The sequence below is a fragment of the Heterodontus francisci genome, chromosome 8 (assembly GCF_036365525.1).
Source record: "Heterodontus francisci isolate sHetFra1 chromosome 8, sHetFra1.hap1, whole genome shotgun sequence".
Classification (NCBI taxonomy): Eukaryota; Metazoa; Chordata; class Chondrichthyes; order Heterodontiformes; family Heterodontidae; genus Heterodontus; species Heterodontus francisci.
In genome coordinates, this window is record NC_090378.1 from 83361120 (window position 1) to 83381165 (window position 20046).

Consider the following 20046-nt stretch of genomic DNA (forward strand, 5'->3'; position numbering starts at 1 on the left):
CTCTAGGCGCTTACCCATTGTCTCTCGAGACAAGGAGGCCAAAGAAGAACATACACAGAGTATTTTTTATTACTGTATGGTCAGATTGGATTGATTTGATGCAATGTGGATATATTGACAGAAGAAAAGTACTGGGGGAGAAATTTGTTCGCATAGCGGCACTTCTAGCAGTGCTACACAGACTTACATTGATTCCCCGGGAGCAGGCAACTCCGTGTGCTGCTACCTGCATGGCAGTTTTCAATGATATCAATGAAGAACACCGTGCAGGTAGTGGCATGCAGCACTGTAGGGACCCAGGAAATCGACGTTAAATCTATGTAGCACTGCCAGAAGTGGCACACACAAACGAATTTCTCGCCACTGTCTTTTATCTCTTAAATTCACCAGGGCTCAGCTGCTACTGCTGATGGCAGTAAACCAGTGTTTCTAACTCAAACATGTTCCCTTAATATTGTCGGTTATAAGTCTAATGCTTTTCATATTTGTTTAAAGTAAAACTTTCAGAGGAGATAGTTCCGCTACTTCATCAACAAATATTGTGTTAATTAAAATCTTTGAATGTTTAATCTGTATAAGCAGATAATATCTGCAGGTATCCTTTGGTTACACATCAGTTGTGAAACACCACTCCCTTTCCTTTTCCTCCCAGTGACTCACTCAACTGACACTCAGGGCACAATCAAGTTAACATTTTCTAATCTTAGCAATTGTGACAAAGGACCATAAGAAAGAAGTACCCCCCCATCTCTGGTATAATGAAGACTGTCTCAAACATTGTCAATTAACACTCACTTAGCAGATTAATGAAAAATAAACTGTTATTTTTGTATACTATTTGGCATTGAACATAGGGATTCAAAACTAAATGGAGTCATCGGGTGGAGTTAGAGGTCATGAGATTTATTTTTATTTATTTAGAGATACAGCACTGAAACGGGCCCTTCGGCCCACCAAGTCTATGCCAACCAACAACCACCCATTTATACTAACCCGACAGTAATCCCATATTCCCTACCACCTACCTACACTAGGGGCAATTTACAATGGCCAATTTACCTATCACCTGCAAGTCTTTGGCGGTGGGAGGAAACTGGAGCACCCGGCGAAAACCCACGCGGTCACAGGGAGAACTTGCAAACTCTGCACAGGCAGTACCCAGAATTGAACCCGGGTCCCTGGAGCTGTGAGGCTGCGGTGCTAGCCACTGTGCCGCCCTTGGTGAACAGATGTAATTCAGACCCTATTTTAACATCACATCTTCTGTCCTTATTTTCATATTTCCATTATAAATTCCTATGCCCACATTTATAATGACACTATGCAAACTTGGCTGTTGTCATTACGCCTTCCTGCCAACAATGGTGCTAATCAACAACGACAACAACTTGCATTTATATAGCGCCATTAACATAGTCAAACCTCCTAAGGCTCTTCACAGGAGTATTATCACACAAAATCTGAGACCAAGCCACATAAGGAAATATTAGGGCAGATGACAAAAAGCTTGGTCAATGAGGTAGGTTATAAAGAGCACCTTAAAGCAGGAGAAAGAGGTAATGAGGCGGAGAGGTTTACAGATGGAATTCAAGAGCTTAGGGCCTAGGGAGCTTAATGCATGACATCCAATGGTGGAGTGATTAAAATCACGGATGCAAGAGGCCAGAATAGAGGAATGTAGAGATCATGGTGGGTTGTAGGGCTGGAGGATGTGCCAGATATAGGGAGGGGCGAGGCATGTAGGATGAGCATTTTAAAGTTCAGACATTGCTGGACTGGGAGCAATGTCGGTCACCGAGCAAAGGGGTGGTGGCTGAACAGGACATGGTTCAAACTAACATATGGCAGCAGAGTATCAGGAACCTAGCACCTGCTTTAGGACACTGCAGCCAGATACAGAAAAAAATCTGTGAAGCATGTGCCATGCATACCTCAATCAGTTGTTAAAAATGTTCTTCACTTTAACTGCCAGTCCTTAAAGTGTCCGCTTGAGGCTGCTGAAGAACAAGCAAGTTTCCTTTTTATTACGGACCTCAATGTGCAGCCAGAAGGAACAGAAGTTGTCTTCATGGTTCCAAGCAATACTGCAGGCGACTGCCGGACTCCACTCATGCCCACCCACTTCTAATTGCTTCCTGCCCATCCCAGGATTTATCTGCAGTGTTCGACCTGCCTGAATTTGAGAAGGCCCCGACTGACGAGCTGCATCAGGATGTTTAATTAGCTCACTGGTTTTATGGAAAGGAGGCCTGAGGCCCAGTTTGGAAGGAGCTTTGAGCCTTTGTATTCAGGCATGTGTTCCCAGCTCACTGTCGGCTTTGCACCGGTTGCACGTCTCTCAATTCGAATTAGATGAGATAATTAGAGGGCGTTTGCTTCAAAATTCAACTTTAAAAAAAAAATGAACTGAATTAGAAGGAAAATACGGGGCAGAATTTTCCCAGTCTGCTGGAGGTGGGTTTGGGAGTGAGCAGAGTGAGAAAATACCAGAAATTGATGTCAGGTCAGGATCCTAACATGATCCCAGCCTCTGTTGGCTTTCTCTGGGGCACAATTGAAGGAGAGCGGGAAACCTGCTTGGATTTGTCGGGTAAGTAATTAAGGAGTGGTTGAGGTTGTAAGAAGCCTATTATTAGCTGTTTGAACAGTGAATCCTGGATTCTCCAGCCATGGAACCTGTTTCCCAACCTGTCAGTAACTCACCAGGGTCACTGAGCTGTTCACAGCAGGAAGAGTTTCTTCAGTGAAATTGACAAGTGGGGAAGACTTTGATCAGTTGCACAGAAGAGCTCCAGCCATGACCATTGAGAGGCTGAAGTTCAAAAGCAATTCTTCTTGCAGAGAGTGCTTTCACTTTTTGGCAGGTAATTGCCAACTTCTTGGAAGGCACTTCACCTGTCTTGCAATTCCCTGCTGCCAGTCTTCTTAATGGTATGGGAGCAGCTTATGCACCCTCACCTTCCATCTCTGCTGAGGGTCAAGAGCAGAGGTCACACCACGGCAAACTGCTCTAGTAGCAGCAGGAGCACCAGCAGCAGCACCAGCTGCCTTCTCCTCAGTCACCTGCATGTCCCTCCACAGGGCAGATGGGATGGATGCCGAGATCCAGCGGAAAGGAGGCATGACCCCCAACACAGGGTCTATAGGCAGAGGATCAGTTCTCTTGACATGTCTGAGCACCAGTGCTTCAGGAGGCTGAGGCTCTCACAACAGATTGCTGCTGACATCTGCAAACTCCCGGAACAAGACCTCCTTCCCTGCGGAACAGGTGGGCACACATTGACAATGGCTGCCTAGGTGCCTGTCACTGGATGGGCACCCCACACGCTCCCCACTCCCCAACAAACATCTCTGCCTCTCACCAAGTTGTGTGCTCTCTTCTCCTGGAAGGAGAGAAAGCAGAGAGATGAGTGTTCGTAATGGCTTGTGTGGAGAGGAGGGAAGGACACCATTTGTGGAGGGTTACTGTGAGTCATGGGTGTGAGAGAGAAATAGGCTGAGGGTGAGTGTGACTGTTGGCTGTACAGATGGGGATGTGAGCTGCCTGCAGAGAGAGGAATGAGTTGAACTGCAAAGTGTGTTGTTCTGAGGTGTGCTGTGCAGCAGAATGCTGGAAAAGTCAGTGTATGGGGTTTGGTACCTGAAAGTGTTATGCCACTCACCTTTCCTGTCCTCCTGAGGTCCTGGATCCTCTTGGTGCACAGTCTCCAGGTTGGAGGGACCACACTCCTGCTGCTATCTTCTTCAGTCACTTCCATCCATGCCTGCTTGGTTGGAGAGGCTGTCCTCTTCTTCCAGTCCTTGGTAGAGCTCACCTCACTGTAGCCACTCAGCTCCCTCTGCAGGACACCAGGTAAGAGTGAAAGACCTGGGAGGCAGCTTTCCAGGTCTCCTGTCCATTCTTGTGGTTACTGCAGCCTGAAAAATCCAAGTATCAGTGAGCTTTTCTAACTCACGTCATGGTCCCTTTAATTAGAAATCCTTCCTTTGACAGAACACCATCCTGCCCACCCTCCCTAATTGGTTGGGGAACTCGGAAGGGAGACGACAATTGGTTTGCTCTGATAAAGAGCTACTGCCGGACACACTGTGCAGAGAGTTGGCTTCCAACCTGAAAATGGGCCCGCCGTTGCGGCAGTGCCCAAGGTGTTGAGCATCCACCCACAGTTTCTCTCAGAGCTTAATGCACTTACTGAAATTTACTGAACAGAAAATAAATGCTACAACAGATATGTAATCAGTAGTTTGCCTTTTTAAACAAACACGCACCCAATCTGGTGGCCAAATTGCACAAACATAGTAAATAATTGACATAGGCAAAACCCATTATAAATGTGGACATAAAAATTTATCATAGGAAAAATGTGACATTAAAAGCATAACAGGAAGTCAAGTTGTGTTGACAGGAAATATATACAGACATAAAATTTTTAATAAAATGCAGATAAATATATAGCAGAGTCATTACGGGGGCCATTTGGCCCATCAAGTCCATTCTGGCTCTCTGTAGAGCAATCCAGTCACTCCCATTCACCTACTCAATCCCTGTAGCCCTGCAAGTTTATTTGCCTCAAATGCCCATCCAATTTTCTTTTTAAATCATTAATTGTCTCTGCTTCCACCACCCTCGTGGGCAGCAAGTTCCAGGTCATTACCACGCGCTGCGTAAAAAGGTTTTTCCTCACATCCCCACTGCGTCTCTTGCCCAAAACCTTATATCTGTGACCCCTAGTTCTTGTACAGTCGCTAATGGGAAAAGTTTTTCCTTGTCTACCTTATATAAACCTGTCATTATCTTGTACATCTCTAGCAAATCTCCCTTCAATCTCCTCTGCTCCGAGAAGAACAACCCCAGCTTCTCCAACCTAACCTTGTAGCTAAAATCCCTCATCCCTGGAACCATTCTGGTAAATCTCCTCTGTACCCTCTCAAGGACCCTTACATTCTTCCAAAAGTGCAGTGACCTGAACTGAACACAGTACTTTAGTTGTGGCCTAACCAGAGTTTTATAAAAGTTCAGCATAACTTACCTGCTTTTGTACTCAATACCCCTATTTATGAAGCCCGAGATCCCATATGCTTTGCTAACTACACTCTCAATATGTCCTGCCACCTTCAAGGATCTGTGCACATGGATCCCAAGGTTCCTCTGTCCCTGTACACTCTTTAGAACTGTGCCATTAAGTCTATATTTCTTCTCCCTATCCCTTCTGCCAAAATGCATCACCTCACACTTGTCTGTATTAAATACCACCTGCCTCTTGTCTGCTCATTCTGCTAGCATATCTATGTTCTGTTGCAGTTGATTTGTATCATTTTGACTGTTTGCTACACCTCCAAGTTTGATATCATTAGCAAATTTAGAAATTTTACTCTGTATTCCAATATCCAAGTCATATATATATATATATATATTTTAGGGGCGGCGCAGTGGTTAGCACCGCAGCCTCACAGCTCCAGGGACCTGGGTTCGATTCCGGGTACTGCCTGTGTGGAGTTTGCTAGTTCTCCCTGTGTCTGCGTGGGTTTTCTCCGGGTGCTCCGGTTTCCTCCCACAAGCCAAAAGACTTGCAGGTTGATAGGTAAATTGGCCATTATAAATTGTCACTAGTATAGGTAGGTGGTAGGGAAATATAGGGACAGGTGGGGATGTTTGGTAGGAATATGGGATAAGTGTAGGATTAGTATAAATGGGTGGTTGATGTTCGGCACAGACTCGGTGGGCCGAAGGGCCTGTTTCAGTGCTGTATCTCTAATCTAATCGAATCTAATATGAAATATGCCAAAGAAACCTTGGGAAACACCATCTTCCAGTCTGAAAAGCAGCCATTTACCACGACCCCCCGTTTTCTGTCCTTAAGCCAATTTTTTTTTATCCAAGCTGACACTAACCCTCCTATTCCATAAACCTCAATTTTGTTAACCAGTCTTTTATGTGGTTCTTTGTCAAACGTTTTTGTTAAAATCCATATAGACAACAATTGCATTTCCCTCATCAACCTTCTTTGTCTCGTCATCAAAAAATTCAATTAGATCAGTCAAGCACGATCTGCCTTTTACAAATCTGTGCTGGCTCTCCCTAATTAACTCAAACCTCTCCAAGTGCCTGTTGTTTTTTTCCCCCGATTATTGTTTCTAAAACCTTTCCCACCACTGGTGTTAAACTGACCAGCCTGTAGTTACTAGGAACGTCCTTACACCCTTTTCTTGAATAAGGGTATCACATTTGCCACTCTCCAATCCTCTGGTACCTCCCCGTATCTAGGGAAGATTGGAAAATTATGCCAAGCCTTTCCACTATCTCCACTCTCACTTCCTTTAGCAACCTGGAATGTAAGCCATCCGAACGAGGTGACTTATCCACTCTAAGCAAGGCCAGCCTTTCCAGGACATCCTGCCTATCAACTTTCAACCCATCCATTACCTCTACCATCTTCATTACTACTGATATTTTATCAGCATCCTCTTCCTTAGTAAACGCCGATGTAAAGTACTCATTAAGTATTCTAGCCTTGCCGTGGGCCTTTAAGCATATATCATCTTCTTTGTCCCTAATAGGCCCCTTACTACACACTTACTAGTTACATGCCATAGAAGATTTTTCTGCCTTTCTATTTTCATATTCTCTCCTTGCCAGTCTTCACTTCCCCTCTCAACTTATTGTATTTGACCTGGATTCACTTGAAAAATTCACCTGACATGCATCATACACCCTCTTTTTTTGTTTCATTATATTCTCTGTCTCCCTCATCATCCAAGGAGCCCTGGCTTTGGTTCTGCTGCTTTTCACCCTTGTTGGAATCTACGTAGCCTGTAACAGAAACATCTCTTCCTTAAACATCACACATTGTTCTGTTACTATTTTTCTTGTCAGTCTTTGGTTCTATTTTACCCTGGCTAGATTCCTTCTCATCCCACTGAAGTTAGCCCCCTTCCTATTTAGAAGTTCTACTTTAGATTGTTCCTTGCTCTTCTGTGTGCAGTTCTGGTCGCCTCATTTTAGGAAGGATGTGGAAGCCTTGGAGAGGGTGCAGAGGAGATTTACCAGGATGTTGCCTGGAATGGAGAATAAGTCTTACGAGGAAAGGCTGAACATTCTAGGCCTCTTCTCATTAGAACGGAGAAGGATGAGGGGTGACATGATAGAGGTTTATAAGATGATCAGGGGAATAGATAGGGTAGACAGTCAGAAACTTTTTCCCCGGGTGGAGCAAAGCGTTACAAGGGGTCATAAATTTAAGGTGAAGGGTGGGAGATATAAGGGGGATGTCAGGGGAAGGTTCTTTACCCAGAGAGTGGTCGGGGCATGGAATGCCTTGCCTGGGGAAGTTGTTGAGTCAGAAACTTTAGGGACTTTCAAACGGCTTTTAGATAGGTATATGGATAAAGGAGAATGATGGGGTATAGATTAAATTGTCCTTGACAGAGGACAAAGGATCGGCACAACATCGTGGGCCGAAGGGCCTGTTCTGTGCTGTATTTTCTATGTTCTATGTTCTCCATTGCTAATCTAAACCTTATAATATGATAATCACTCTTACCCAAGTGTTCCCCCACAGAAACTTGGTCTACCTCATTTCTCAGGAGCAGTTCCAGCAATGCCTCCTTCCTTGTTGGACTGAGAACAATGGTGGATTAAATGCACCTTGCACTAAATTTAGACTTTGTCATCAAAATCTTTTTTCCAATTATAATTAAGAATGTTTCTTTGGCAGTGGACTTATGCTGAACTTATGTTTCTGTTACAAGGCCAACAAAGCAGCGACTTATGCAACAACAATTTTCATTTATACCTTCAATGTAGTAAAATATGTTAAAGTGCTTCAGATGCAGATTCAAATCCCACTTTGCTCCTATTCTGTGCCATGCTGACCAGGGAAGCATCGAGTGGATCAGCATCTCCCAGGGAAAGATTGGATGGAAGGTTTACATCTGGGCGACATCTGGCACCATCCAAGGGAACAGACAACAAGCTTGGTGTAGCCCATATGTCTGTCTTCTTAGCTGCAGGCATAAGGCCATGCGATGAAAAGAGTATAAAATATAAATATAAGATGGAAAACTGAATGCTCCATTAAAATGTTAATAAAAGTATCTTATATATCTGTAATATCATAAAATGTAATCTTAATCTGACTTCTAGTGTCCTTCAGTCCTAGAATCTATGTATTGTACAAAGTTATATGGAGGGTTGTTAGGACATGGAATGCTTGAGCAAAAACTACCCAAATCCATAATAGCTTTTTAAATGGGAGCTCAATAAACATTTGATAAAAGAACATTTTAAATAACTATGGGAAAAGGGCAAGAAATGGGGCTTAGAGGATAGATAATTCAGACAGCATAAATTTGTCGAATAACCTCGAGTGCTGTGTAATTTTATAAAATGGGGATGAGAGAATGGACCAAATTAAAATAAAGCATGGAATAAAATAAAATCCATCAAGTGTGTTTCCCCCATAGACCATGTATACTCCACCATTGGCCCTAGCAAACCCAGTTAATCACCTGAGGAAAAGTTCAGTAAAAGTTCTCTGACGCAAGGCAAGCATCGAATATCTCCAAAGTTAGAAAAAAAATCAATGGCTTCAATATTATGGTGTATACAGGTTACCACACAAATCAGAGAATCACAGAATGATTAATATGTTTTTGTGCAGTCCTTTTGCCGGCTTTTTAAGAGGCATTAACCAGTTTATTACAAATAGGATGAACCCTTGGCATTTCACAATGCCATCTCAATATGCCCTGAGCAATTGTCCTTTATAAAGAAATTGAACTGGGTTAGGAATGAAAAGCAGCCATTTCATGCTAAAAAAAATTTCAAACATCTGACAATATGCAAACTACCCAGACCAACAATTCACTTCCAACTGACCAGATCTCCTTTTGACAACAATTGGACTTTGTGGCCTTAAGGATACTGGCCTGCTTATACACAAATGAAATACATCTTGCATTACATAGTTTAACACTCTTGTCATTGTAAAACAGTTTATTATCTGACTTACTGTAAGCAAAACCACTGGGGAGCTACTAGTGTTGTAACAAATACTTACAAAAACACAATAATTGAGTGCATTTTAGGAGCACAATTCTGAAAAACATCCAAAACAACAATGTCTGCATAATCACTGAACCACGGTTGACACTTACTAAAAATAAAATGTAGACAGTGATGGAAATTAATATAGCAGATTTAATTTGTTTACTGAACTTTTGACTTACGCCTCCTCAGGTAACAAAAATGAGAGACTTCACGAACTGTTTTATTGCTACTAAAACTTATATGTGAGGTTTCATTTACCAACAGATTGTCTCCAGTCTCTTTTGACAGGCTGATAGGAATTTGGAGAAAGCTGTCACATACATCCTCAAAATTGGCAGCTCTCGGACATCATGGATGCCAAAAGATCAGGAACCTCATTCCTCAGAAACTGGCCTAAAGTTTTTCATCTGTTTTCAGGACAATGCCAAGTTATGGGAGCCTTGCTAGCAGGACTCCCTGATGTGACAATCAAACTGCTTTAGCTCAGTCTTTGGCAGCCAGGTTAACATTATTAAATAGACTTGGCAAATAACCCTGATTAAGTCTTCCATCGAGACAGTTGTGACCATCTGCCTTTGAAGTGCCATTTTATATACCAGATAGCAATGTGTAGCCACTCCAACATAGAAAAAAAACAGGTCAGCAGGCTGAGATTCCCCCAGCCTTTCGTAACCAATTTTAAAGTGACTAATCACATGTCATAAATAAACAGATAGTAAAAATACATACTTACTTTTCAGGTGAAACTTGACTGATCTCCCTGTCCATCACAAGCCCATTCTACATACCAATGGTGCTTTGTCTGTTTCAGCTAATATAATAGGGATAGCTTTGTATAGTGATTTTTTTGGGTAATTTTGACTGAATGACACAAATCCTAAGTTATTGGTATAGGATCTCTTTGAAAGTATCTCTATCCCAATGGGGTAGACAGGTGGTCAGAGTTCTCCAAAATATATCTTACCAGCAAGCTAATGCTGATTTTTATAGAAATGCCACTAGATTCATGTAGTGGGAAAAGGCTGGCATGGTGGCCACCTGGCATTTCCCAGTAACCATAAAAATTGATTGGCTTGGACATCTGCAATGTAGATCATGGGCAGATGTGTTTTCAGGAGGTCTTTGATGAGTTTACTCTTTTTAGATGTATGTGTGGCATTATTTTCAGGTATAGTATGTAGAGGACAATAGGTCAGGGCTGAATAGCGGAGATTTAGGGAGAGATAAGTATTCTGAAGTTTTGTCTGACAATCAGGTTGTATTTATGTAAAAATTTCCTCCAGAGATTAAATTGACTGTATAACAGGATAGATTTACGTGGTCTGTGACAGGATGAGTAGCTTTCTCTTGTTCCACGCTTGCTTTTTCTCCTGCTTTACATATATTTAAAATGCTGTAGCCTCTCACCTGATTGACATGTGGGATGATGTCACAATCTTCCTTCAGCTGCTCTAAATGGGAAATGAGGAAATTGCTCACTCCAATGGATCGACATATCCCTATGAAAAGCAACGTGCCAGAGAATTAGTTACATGTCAGAGGGTATCCTGAATGTCAGGATGACAAAGATGCAGCTGCAGCAGTATCTGGAAAATAGGAATTTTCAGAGAAGAGCAGGAACTCCATTAGTGAAAGCCCAAGTAGATATCGTATCTTAAACGCCTGTTCCATCAAAACCACATTAGGAAATGGTTTTCTAATACAAACATACTGCAGCTCCCTGATGAATAAAAGCCTCAAGCTCAGTGCTGGGAAAATCTAATGAGGCATAAGCAAAAAAACAATCAGAAATGCGTCAGCATCAAAAGAAGGAAACTTGTGCAGCTTGCCAAACTTATATGCAACTGTAAAAATGAGGAACAAATGGGAGGGTCACAGGCAAGGACAAAGAGTTCCTAACAATCACAATCCCATTGGCTGTGTGACAGTACTGATTGTGCTGCAGTATTGTATAATTTACAGCAAAATCTAAATAAGACCAGCATTAACAGCCAAGTATTACGGTTGAAAACTTAATTATAAACAAAAAGAACAGTGAATTATAAAAGTAACAGTGTTACTTTTAGCAATAATTAATACTAATAGAGCTAAAATTCTTCTTTTAAAAAATAGTCAAAATACATTTTTGTTGACATTAATGAACAGCTAATAAATTGCAAGAACACATATTTTTCAAATACATGATTCCTGAGAATGCAATTTTATCAGTGATATCAGAAATATAGTCGCCAATGAACCTAAAGCTCAACTAGTTTTCAAGGAGCTAATGAGCCACTTAACAAGTATAAATGTTGAAACATTTGTTCATCCAGCTATGTGCTGCACAACTGTAGTAATAAATGTCTGAAAGACAATTGAGAAGATCTCAGTTTACACGCAAGGCACTTGGGTACAGGCATGTAGTGGTTATTTTGATTTATCCACTATAATATTTTGATGTCAATACTGTGTTAGATGATAATTTCTACATTTTGCACATAATTTATTTTGCAATGTAAAACTTTTGTGTGCTTTATATAATCAGTGATGGTTTATTTACAGACCAAAGAAAGAAAATTCAAATTCCCTAGAGCTTGATATAGTAATCTTTGAGAAGCCTTGTTTAAAATATATCAGTTTAAAATGTTTTACTGTAAGAGGGGCATATAGGAATTTATAACGAACTTAAAATGATTGAGATAAAAAAGGAAATGCAAATGCTGTAAATTTGAAATATTAACAGAAAATGGCAGAAATGCAGAGTCTATATTTGAAAGAGAAAAACAGATTAGTGTTTTGTGTGAATATTTCATCACGACTGGCAAGGTTTTTCACTCAAACCATTAACCTACTTGTGCCCTCAGGTGCCAGCATCTTTCCAGTTTAAATTAAAATATTTTACTATCACTGCATGATCATATTATTAAACAATATTCACATATTTATCTTTTTGCATTAAAATTGGTATCCAATTTCAGTGGGTTTTTGATACAATCTGGAAAGATGTGGGCCTCATTTCTTTAGAAGTCAGACAGTTTCACACTGCTTTGTGTTGCTTTAGGTCCCAGTAAAGTTCTTTACTAAAAACACAATTTCTGGGGCTCCCCACTGGCTCAGTGTGAAGTGTGCCATGTGGTGTGGTGGTACCGAGATATACATAACTAGGAAGGTCCCAGTTTCAATCCTGATCAGTACTTCTGCTGATCTCAGCCTGCACAGCAGTGTGGATGCTATATCGGACCTCAGTATTCCTAGAAAGGAGAAAAAAAACCTGCTAGGTCTCCCACTCCGAATAGCCTGTGCTATTGTGTATGCTGTTTCGATTTGGGTGTGAAGCTCTCATAGCATATCTAGGCTTTGGATAAAGAATGATCAGCTGACTGAGATGCCAAAGGGTTGCGGGTGCCTGTGGAACCATGCCTCAGTGGGAATCAGGACTTTCAAGTAAGGGAGGGAGAAAAATACACTCAATTTTATTGGGCTCTTCTGGTCTGATGTTCTGACTCTGTTCCCAGACATTGAGCCCATGATCAATTAATTATGATATCTTGGAAGTTCTAAGGGTTTCTGAACTGTTAATCTCCGTTTTCACTTATTTTGACAAGCCAGTTTGATATCTTTTTGAGACTTGTGAAATGTGGCAATCATGCCAATGATAAAATGTCAAATGCCATCTTCATCAGATAGGAAGACTGCACTAAAAAAAAAATCTATAATACAGCTGCAGCTTGATGTTATCGTAATTTGGATATTAAATCACAATACTTCCCATAAAAGTTTCAGAGACAGAAATCCACATATAGCCAATTGAACAAAATCGGGGAGAAAAAAAGTCTGTACCGTCTTCATTTTGTTAATTTTGTTAATGAAACATTTTGAGAATCACTGATTGTATGGGTGATCCCATTAGACTTAATCAGAGTCTTTCAAATAATACAACAAACAAGATACTATAACTATATTTATATCATATCAGGAGTGTACAAACCTGTATAGTGTTGCACATTGTGCAGCCGCAGAATATTTCAGTCAGTACTTAAAACTATCAGCAGGTCAAGATGGCATCTACAGCGAGAAACACCACTTTATAACTAAGTTTCTTATAATTCTGTTATGCTTTCTTTTAAATAGATGGTATTTGAAGAACATAAGAAATAGGAGCAGGAGAAGACCATACAACCCATTCAATATGACCATGGCAGATATCGGGCTTCAACCTCGACTTGCCCACCCACTCCCCAGTTGGAATTTCATGCTCTCCCCCATGTCATGCTTGGAGGCCTTCCTGCCCTGTTGCCAATGGAGGCCCCCTAAGTGGACAATTAATACCCAATTAAGGGCCTTATCCCTTATCCCACTGCCAGATTTATCTCAGCAGCGGTGGGCCTGTTGCTGCAGGGGGAACACGCCAAGAAAACCTGTGTGGGTTGCTTGCCTGCTCCATGAGTGGTGGTGTTAGGGCGGAGGGGGGGGGGGGGGGGTGGCACCGTTAAAAGGCACTTCGTGCCTGAACAAGGGATCTGGCATCGGGAAGGGGAGAGCCCACTGAGAGCCACCCCCCTACCCTATGGCCCATACCCCGTGAAACCCCTCCCGCTGAGACTTTCCTGTGGCCTGGTTCTGGGGCCTCGGGTGAGTCAAGTACCGGCAGCAGCCACCGCCTCCCTGGTGGCGCTGCCCAGTTAAAGCGTTGCCAAGCTCTGATTGGCCAACAACTCTCAGCAGGCAGAACTTTTGTCACTGGGGTCACTGATCCCGGGAAGGCCTATCACTGTCCATTTAAGTGCCTAATTGGCACTTGATCCTGTGGGCCTTCGCCAGAGGCAGCGACGCGGGGCTCTCGCCAGCGCTTTTGACGGTGGTCGTGACCCCCATTGCCCAGATAAAATCCTGGCCCCATATCCCTTGATACACCAAAAATCTGTCTATCCCAAACTTAAATATATTCAACAATGGAGCATCCACTACCATCTGGGGTACAGGATTCCAAAGATTCATAGCACTTTGAGTGAAGAAATGTTTCCTCATCTCAGTCCTAAATGATCATCCCCTTATCCTGAGACTGTATCCCTGTATTTTAGATTGCCCAGTCAGCGGAAACGACCTCTCAGTGTCTACCTTGTCAAGCCCCCTCAGAATCTTATAAATTTCAATAGGATTACCACTCATTCTTTTAAACTCCAGAGAATATAGACCCAATTTAGTCCAACTCTCATCATAGGGAAACCCTCTCATCCCAGGAACCAATCAAGTAAACATTCGCTGTAGTGTCTCCAATATAAGTATATCCTTCCTTAAATATGAAGACAAAAACTGCACACAATATTCCAGGTGTGGTCTCACCAAAGCCTTGTACAATTGTAGAAGACATTTTTATTCTTGTACTCCAATCCCCTTGCAATAAAGGGCAACATGCAATTTGCCTTCCTTGTTCCTTGCTGTACCTGCATGCTAACTTTCTGTGTTCCTTGTATGAGCATACCCAAGTCTCTTTGAACATCAACATTTACAAGTTTCATGCCTTTTAAAAAATATTCTGCGCTTCTATTCTTAAGATCAAATTGAGTAACCTCACACTTCCCCACATTATACTCCATCTGTCACTTTGTTGCTCACTCACTCAACCTGTCTATATCTCTTTGCAGCATCTCTGTGTCCTCCTCACAGCTTGCAGTTCCACCCACCATTGTATTATCAGCAAAGTTAGGTACATTACTCTCTGTCTCTTCGCCTAAGTCATTTATATTGATTGTAAATAGCTGAGGCCCCAGCATTGATACTTGCAGTACTCCATTAATCACAGCCTGCCAACTTGAATATGCCCCATTTATCCCTAGTCTCTGCTTCCTGTCCATTAACCAATCCTCTATCCATGCTAATATATTACCTCCAACTCCGTGAGCCTTTATCTTGCTTATTAACCTTTTGTGTGGCACCTCATCAAATGCCTTTTGGAAATCCAGTTCCCTATTTTCTCTCTCCCTCCTTTCTTGAATAGCAGTGTTAGATTTGCTAACTTCCAATCTGCTGGGAGCAATCCTGAATCTAAGGAATCTTTAAAAATCATAGCCAGCGCATTCACTATCTCTTCAGAGACTTCTTTTAGAACCATAGGATGCAGGCTATCAGGCCTTGGGGATTTGTTAGATTTTAGTCCCCTAAGTTTCTCCAATACTTCTTCTCTGCTGATATTAATTACCTTAATTTCGTCACTCTTTTTAGCCCCTAGGTTACCCTCTATTTCTGGTATGCAACTTTTGTGTTCTATTGTGAAGACAGATACAAAATATGTGTTCAATGTCTCTGCCATTTCCTCACTCCCCATAATAATTTTCCATTTCCGCTTCTAAGGGACCAACATTTACTTTAGTTACTCTCTTTTTATATACTTGTAAAAGCTCTTACAATCTGTTTTAATATTCATATTGTACTTTTCCCTTATCAACCTTTTGGTGGCCCTTTGCCAGTTTCTAAAACACTCCCAATCCTCAGACTGGCTGCAGTTCTTTGCAACATTATAAGCTTCTTCTTTTAATCCTTAACTTCCTGAGAAAGCCACAGATGCATCTTTCTTGCTGAATGTTTATTTTTAAATGGAATGTATTTTTTGAAAATTTTTAATTGTTTCTTTATATGTTTCCCACTGTCCATTTACCACCATACCTTTTAGTCTACTTAGCCAATCACCCTCAGCCAGCTCTCTCCTCGTACCTATGCAATTGGCTTTAAGTTTAAGATTCTTGTTTGTGATTGGTGTATGTCGCTTCAAACTTAACATGGAATTTAATTGTATTATAATCACTATTTTCCAGTGGATCTTTTACTATGAAATTACTAATTAATCCTGCCTCATTACACATTACTAGATCTGAAATAACTTTATCCCTAGCTGGTTCCACAACGAATTGCTTCAGGAAACTGTCATGAAAACATTCCAAAAACTCATCTTCTAGACCATCCTTGCCAATTTGTCTACAGGAAGATTAAAGTCCCCCACAATTATTACACTGCCTTTGTTACAAGTTCCAATAATTTCTTGTTTAATGCTCTGCCCAACGGTATATCCACTGTTATGGAGCCTATAAACCACTTCTACCAGTGTTTTTTAATTCTTGCTGTTCCTAATCTCCACCCATACTGATTCTACTTCATGATCTTCTGAGCCAAGGCACTTTCTTACTAATGCCCTTATTCCATCCTTTGCTATCAGAGCTATGCCTCCTCCTTTGCCATTTTGTCTGCCTTTTTGAAATATTGTGTATCCTGGAATATTTATTTCCCAACCTTGGTTACCTTGTAATGGCAATTAGATCTAAACCATTTTTTTCTATTTGTGCTACTAGTTCATCTACCTTATTGCGGACGCTTCATGCATTCAGATAATGAACCTTTAATTTCATTTTTTTTTTTACTGCTATTCCCTGCAAGAACCTTACTTGCTGATGCACATTTACTGTTAAACTCTGTCCCTTCCTGTCTTCACTCAAATCCTCACCCACTGTGTTACTTTAAAGCCCTATCCACAGCCCTAGTTATACAATTTGCCAGCACACTATGTTCATATGTTTTGATATCTAGGAAGTATCAATCAAGAATTTGAAAACAATTGGGATCTGGAGGTTCATCAAACAAGGGGACTGGAGACTGACCCCTCAGAAAGAAATTCCATTAATGCAGTGAAGGAACCCCTCCAAAACAATTGAATCACTGGCAATGAATGTGCTTCTGAGATTATCAGGATGATTTTAACCCAATCTGACTGGCAGTAACTGCTGCCATTACAGCTGGAGTAGCTTCCAAAAACTTACTATCCTGATCCATTTCTGCCTGCCACCACCTTAACTTTCAAATAGACAAGGTACTGCCCAACTCAGGCAAATTAATACTCACAGTATGGGGTCCTATGATATCAGTAGGACACTGATGGCATTTTAACCTCTGACACAGCCTCTCTGCTGGTGTCAGGCAACCACCCCCACCCCCCCCCCCCCCCCCCACCGCCAAGACTAAGGCACATATTTATTTCGCCACATGAACATTAGAACGTAAAATTGCAAGCCCCTGACTGGAAATACATTTGAATTCCAACAGACAGTGTTGGAACAATGGGGACCCAGTCATTGCTTCTCCAATACACAGAAGAGGTGGTCAGACCAGTTTTGGTCATGACTGACCGACTGTTGGGAGGTTTTGAATTTGAACTTCCAACAGAGGATTTAAACTCAGAAAGCCGTATCTTCCCAGTTGGAACAGAACCTCCTCTTCAGTCCTGCCTGCCTCCATCTCTTTCCCACGGAACTGAATCTTGTGAAAACACGTAAGCCTCAAAAAGAGAAAAGTCTCCTACGTAAACAAGGTTTAAGAACAACACTGGACCCAGACGAACAGCAAGACTACCGACAATCAAGTGAGCTCAAAGCACCGTACTAGAGTTTAAGTTTTAATAAAATTTCATTTTTCTTCTTTAAACCAAAGAAAGCCTGTTTATGCTCATTTCTTTGTCTTATAATTAGAAAGCTGTGAACAAGGATTCACAAAGGGGGAGCTCAAAACAGTGTGTTTAAAATTAAACTCTGTTACAATAAAATCAGGTGAAGATAGTAACAGATCCCTAGACACCTTTCTCACCTGGTCATAACACTGGTCTGCAGGAAGAAGAGGCCTTGTAACTGTTAACTTTCTTTAGTGGGGCCCAAAAGGAGCTGGAGTGCTCCTTCAGGCTCCACCAAGAAAGTCTGGGCCTCTGCTGCCCAAACCCTAGACCCTGCTGAAACTTGCTTGCCACCTCACCCCACCACTTAGCCCAATGCTGGCATGTGACCACCAGGCAACACAACCATCACCTGCCAGCAGCCAGCCAGTGCCCCTTAATGCCCATTTTGACTGGGTAACTGGGGAGATGTAAGTGAAGCATGGGAGTTAAAATAGGCTGATCCGCAAATTGATGATTGGGGGAGAGGGAGGTTGATGCTCACGAAACCTTCCCCGAAACCCATTCCCAGTTAAAAGCCACCCCTATTTACCTGTCGGACCATAAACAAGTGGTCATATGAGATAAAGACTGGAACAAGAAAAGGCTATGAAGGCCATCTGACCTACCCCATGTTCAGGACATTTACAAGCTATTTTTATAGCTCTTGCTATGCAATCAAATTCCACTCTACTGTCAAATACATTTTTGTTACCTTGTCAGATTAATGCCCTACTAAAATACCCTGACTATGAAAGGAGACCGTGGCTGAAATTGAATAATCTTTCGTTATGAATTGAACAGCAATTTTTCGTCATAGAATCTAGAAATTTACAGCACGGAAGGAGGCCATTCAGCCCATTGTGCCCACCCTGGCCGACAAGTAGCCATCCAGCCTAATCCCACTTTCCAGCTCTTGGTCCGTAGCCTCGTAGGTTTCGGCACTTCAAGTGCATATCCAAGTTATTTTTAAATGTTATGAGGATTTTTGCCTCTACCAACCTTTCAGGCACTGAATTCCAGTCCAGGCATCATCCTCGTAAATCTCCTCTGTACCCTCTCTAGTAGAATCATATCTTTCTTATAGTGCAGTGACCAGAACTGCACGCGTACTCCAGCTGTGGTTTAACTAGTGTTTAATACAGTTCCAGCATATCCTTCCAGCTCTTATATTCTATGCCTTAGCTAAATAGAGGTAAGTATCCCATCCTTCTTGACCACCTTATCTACCTGTCTAACTACCTTCAGGGACCTGTGGACATGCACTCCAAGGTCCCTCTGTTCCTCTACACCTCTCAGTATCCTATTATTTATTGTGTATTCCCTTGCCTTGTTAGCCTTCCCCAAATGCATTACCTCACACTTCTCCGATTGAATTCCATTTGACACTGTTTGCCCACCTGACTAATTCATTGATATCTTTCTGCAGTCTACAGCTTTCTTCTTCATTATTAACCACATGGCCAATCTTTGTATCATCTGCAAACTTCTTAATAATACCTCCTACATTCAAGCCCAAAATCATTGATATATATACAACAAAAAGCAAGGGACCTTAGTACTGAGCCCTGTGGGACCCCACAGGAAACAGCCTAACTGTCACAAGAACACCCATTGACCCTTACCCCTTTGCCTCCTGCCTCTGAACCAATTTTGGTCCAACTTGCCACTTTGCCTTGGATCCCATGGACTTTTACTTTCATAACCAGTCTGCCATGCGGGACCTTTTCAAAAGCCCTGCTAAAATCCATAAAGACTACATCAAATACACTACCTTCATCGACCCTCATTACCTCCTTCAAAAAAATCAATCATGTCAGTAGGATACGACCTTCCCTTAACAAATCTGTGCTGACTGTCTTTCTAAACGAAGATTTATCCCGTCCCTCAGAATTTTTTCCACTGACTTTCTCACGACTAAGGTTAGGCTGACTGGCCTGTAATTACTTTGTCTATCCCTTTTTCCCTTTTCATGAACCGACTCTTGGGTTCAGACAATTAACTCTGGTTTGAAATTCCCAAGTCTTATTTGCCACATATTCAGCAAGACTTTTAACGTAAAGCCATAGAGTATTAACGGCACAGAAGGAGGCCATTTGGCCCAGCTCTCTCGACAGCAATCCAGTCAGTTCCATTCCCTTGTTCTATCCCCATAGCCCTGCAAGTTTATTTCCCTTGTCAGGCAAACCCCCCCACCTGCCAAGACTGAGGCCCACATGATTTTGCCACAAGAACATGAAAACTTAAAATTGCAAGACCCTGACTGGAAGGATATTTGCATAGTACTAGCAGTGTTGGAACAAAAGGGACCCAGTCGTTGCTTCCCCAATACACAGAAGAACTGGTCAAACCAGTTTTAGTCTGACTAGCTGGCTGTTGAGATTTGAACTTCCAACAAAGGATTCAAACTCAAAAAGCTTCTGGATCCTGGTTTGAGAAGACCGCTCCTCTCCTGCCTGCTCATCTCTCAGGGAACTGAAACCATTGAAGACACGTAAATTCAGAGAGAGAAAAATCTCCTACGTGAACAAGGTTTACGAAGCATCCT

At 41.9% G+C, this 20046-nt stretch overlaps 1 protein-coding gene across 3 annotated transcripts in view; it reads right to left on the reverse strand.

Annotated features, from left to right (window-relative positions):
- Positions 1-20046, reverse strand: part of zgc:110366 (uncharacterized protein LOC550476 homolog) — a 162489-nt gene that overhangs the window by 50301 nt on the left and 92142 nt on the right. For all 3 annotated transcript variants that reach the window (XR_010975537.1, XR_010975536.1, XM_068037556.1), the window contains exon 4: positions 10457-10548. Coding sequence is in view for 1 of the 3 variants with exons in the window: in XM_068037556.1 (XP_067893657.1) it covers positions 10457-10548 (92 nt within the window). In the remaining 2 variants the exon portion in view is untranslated. The remainder of the gene's footprint in view (positions 1-10456; positions 10549-20046) is intronic.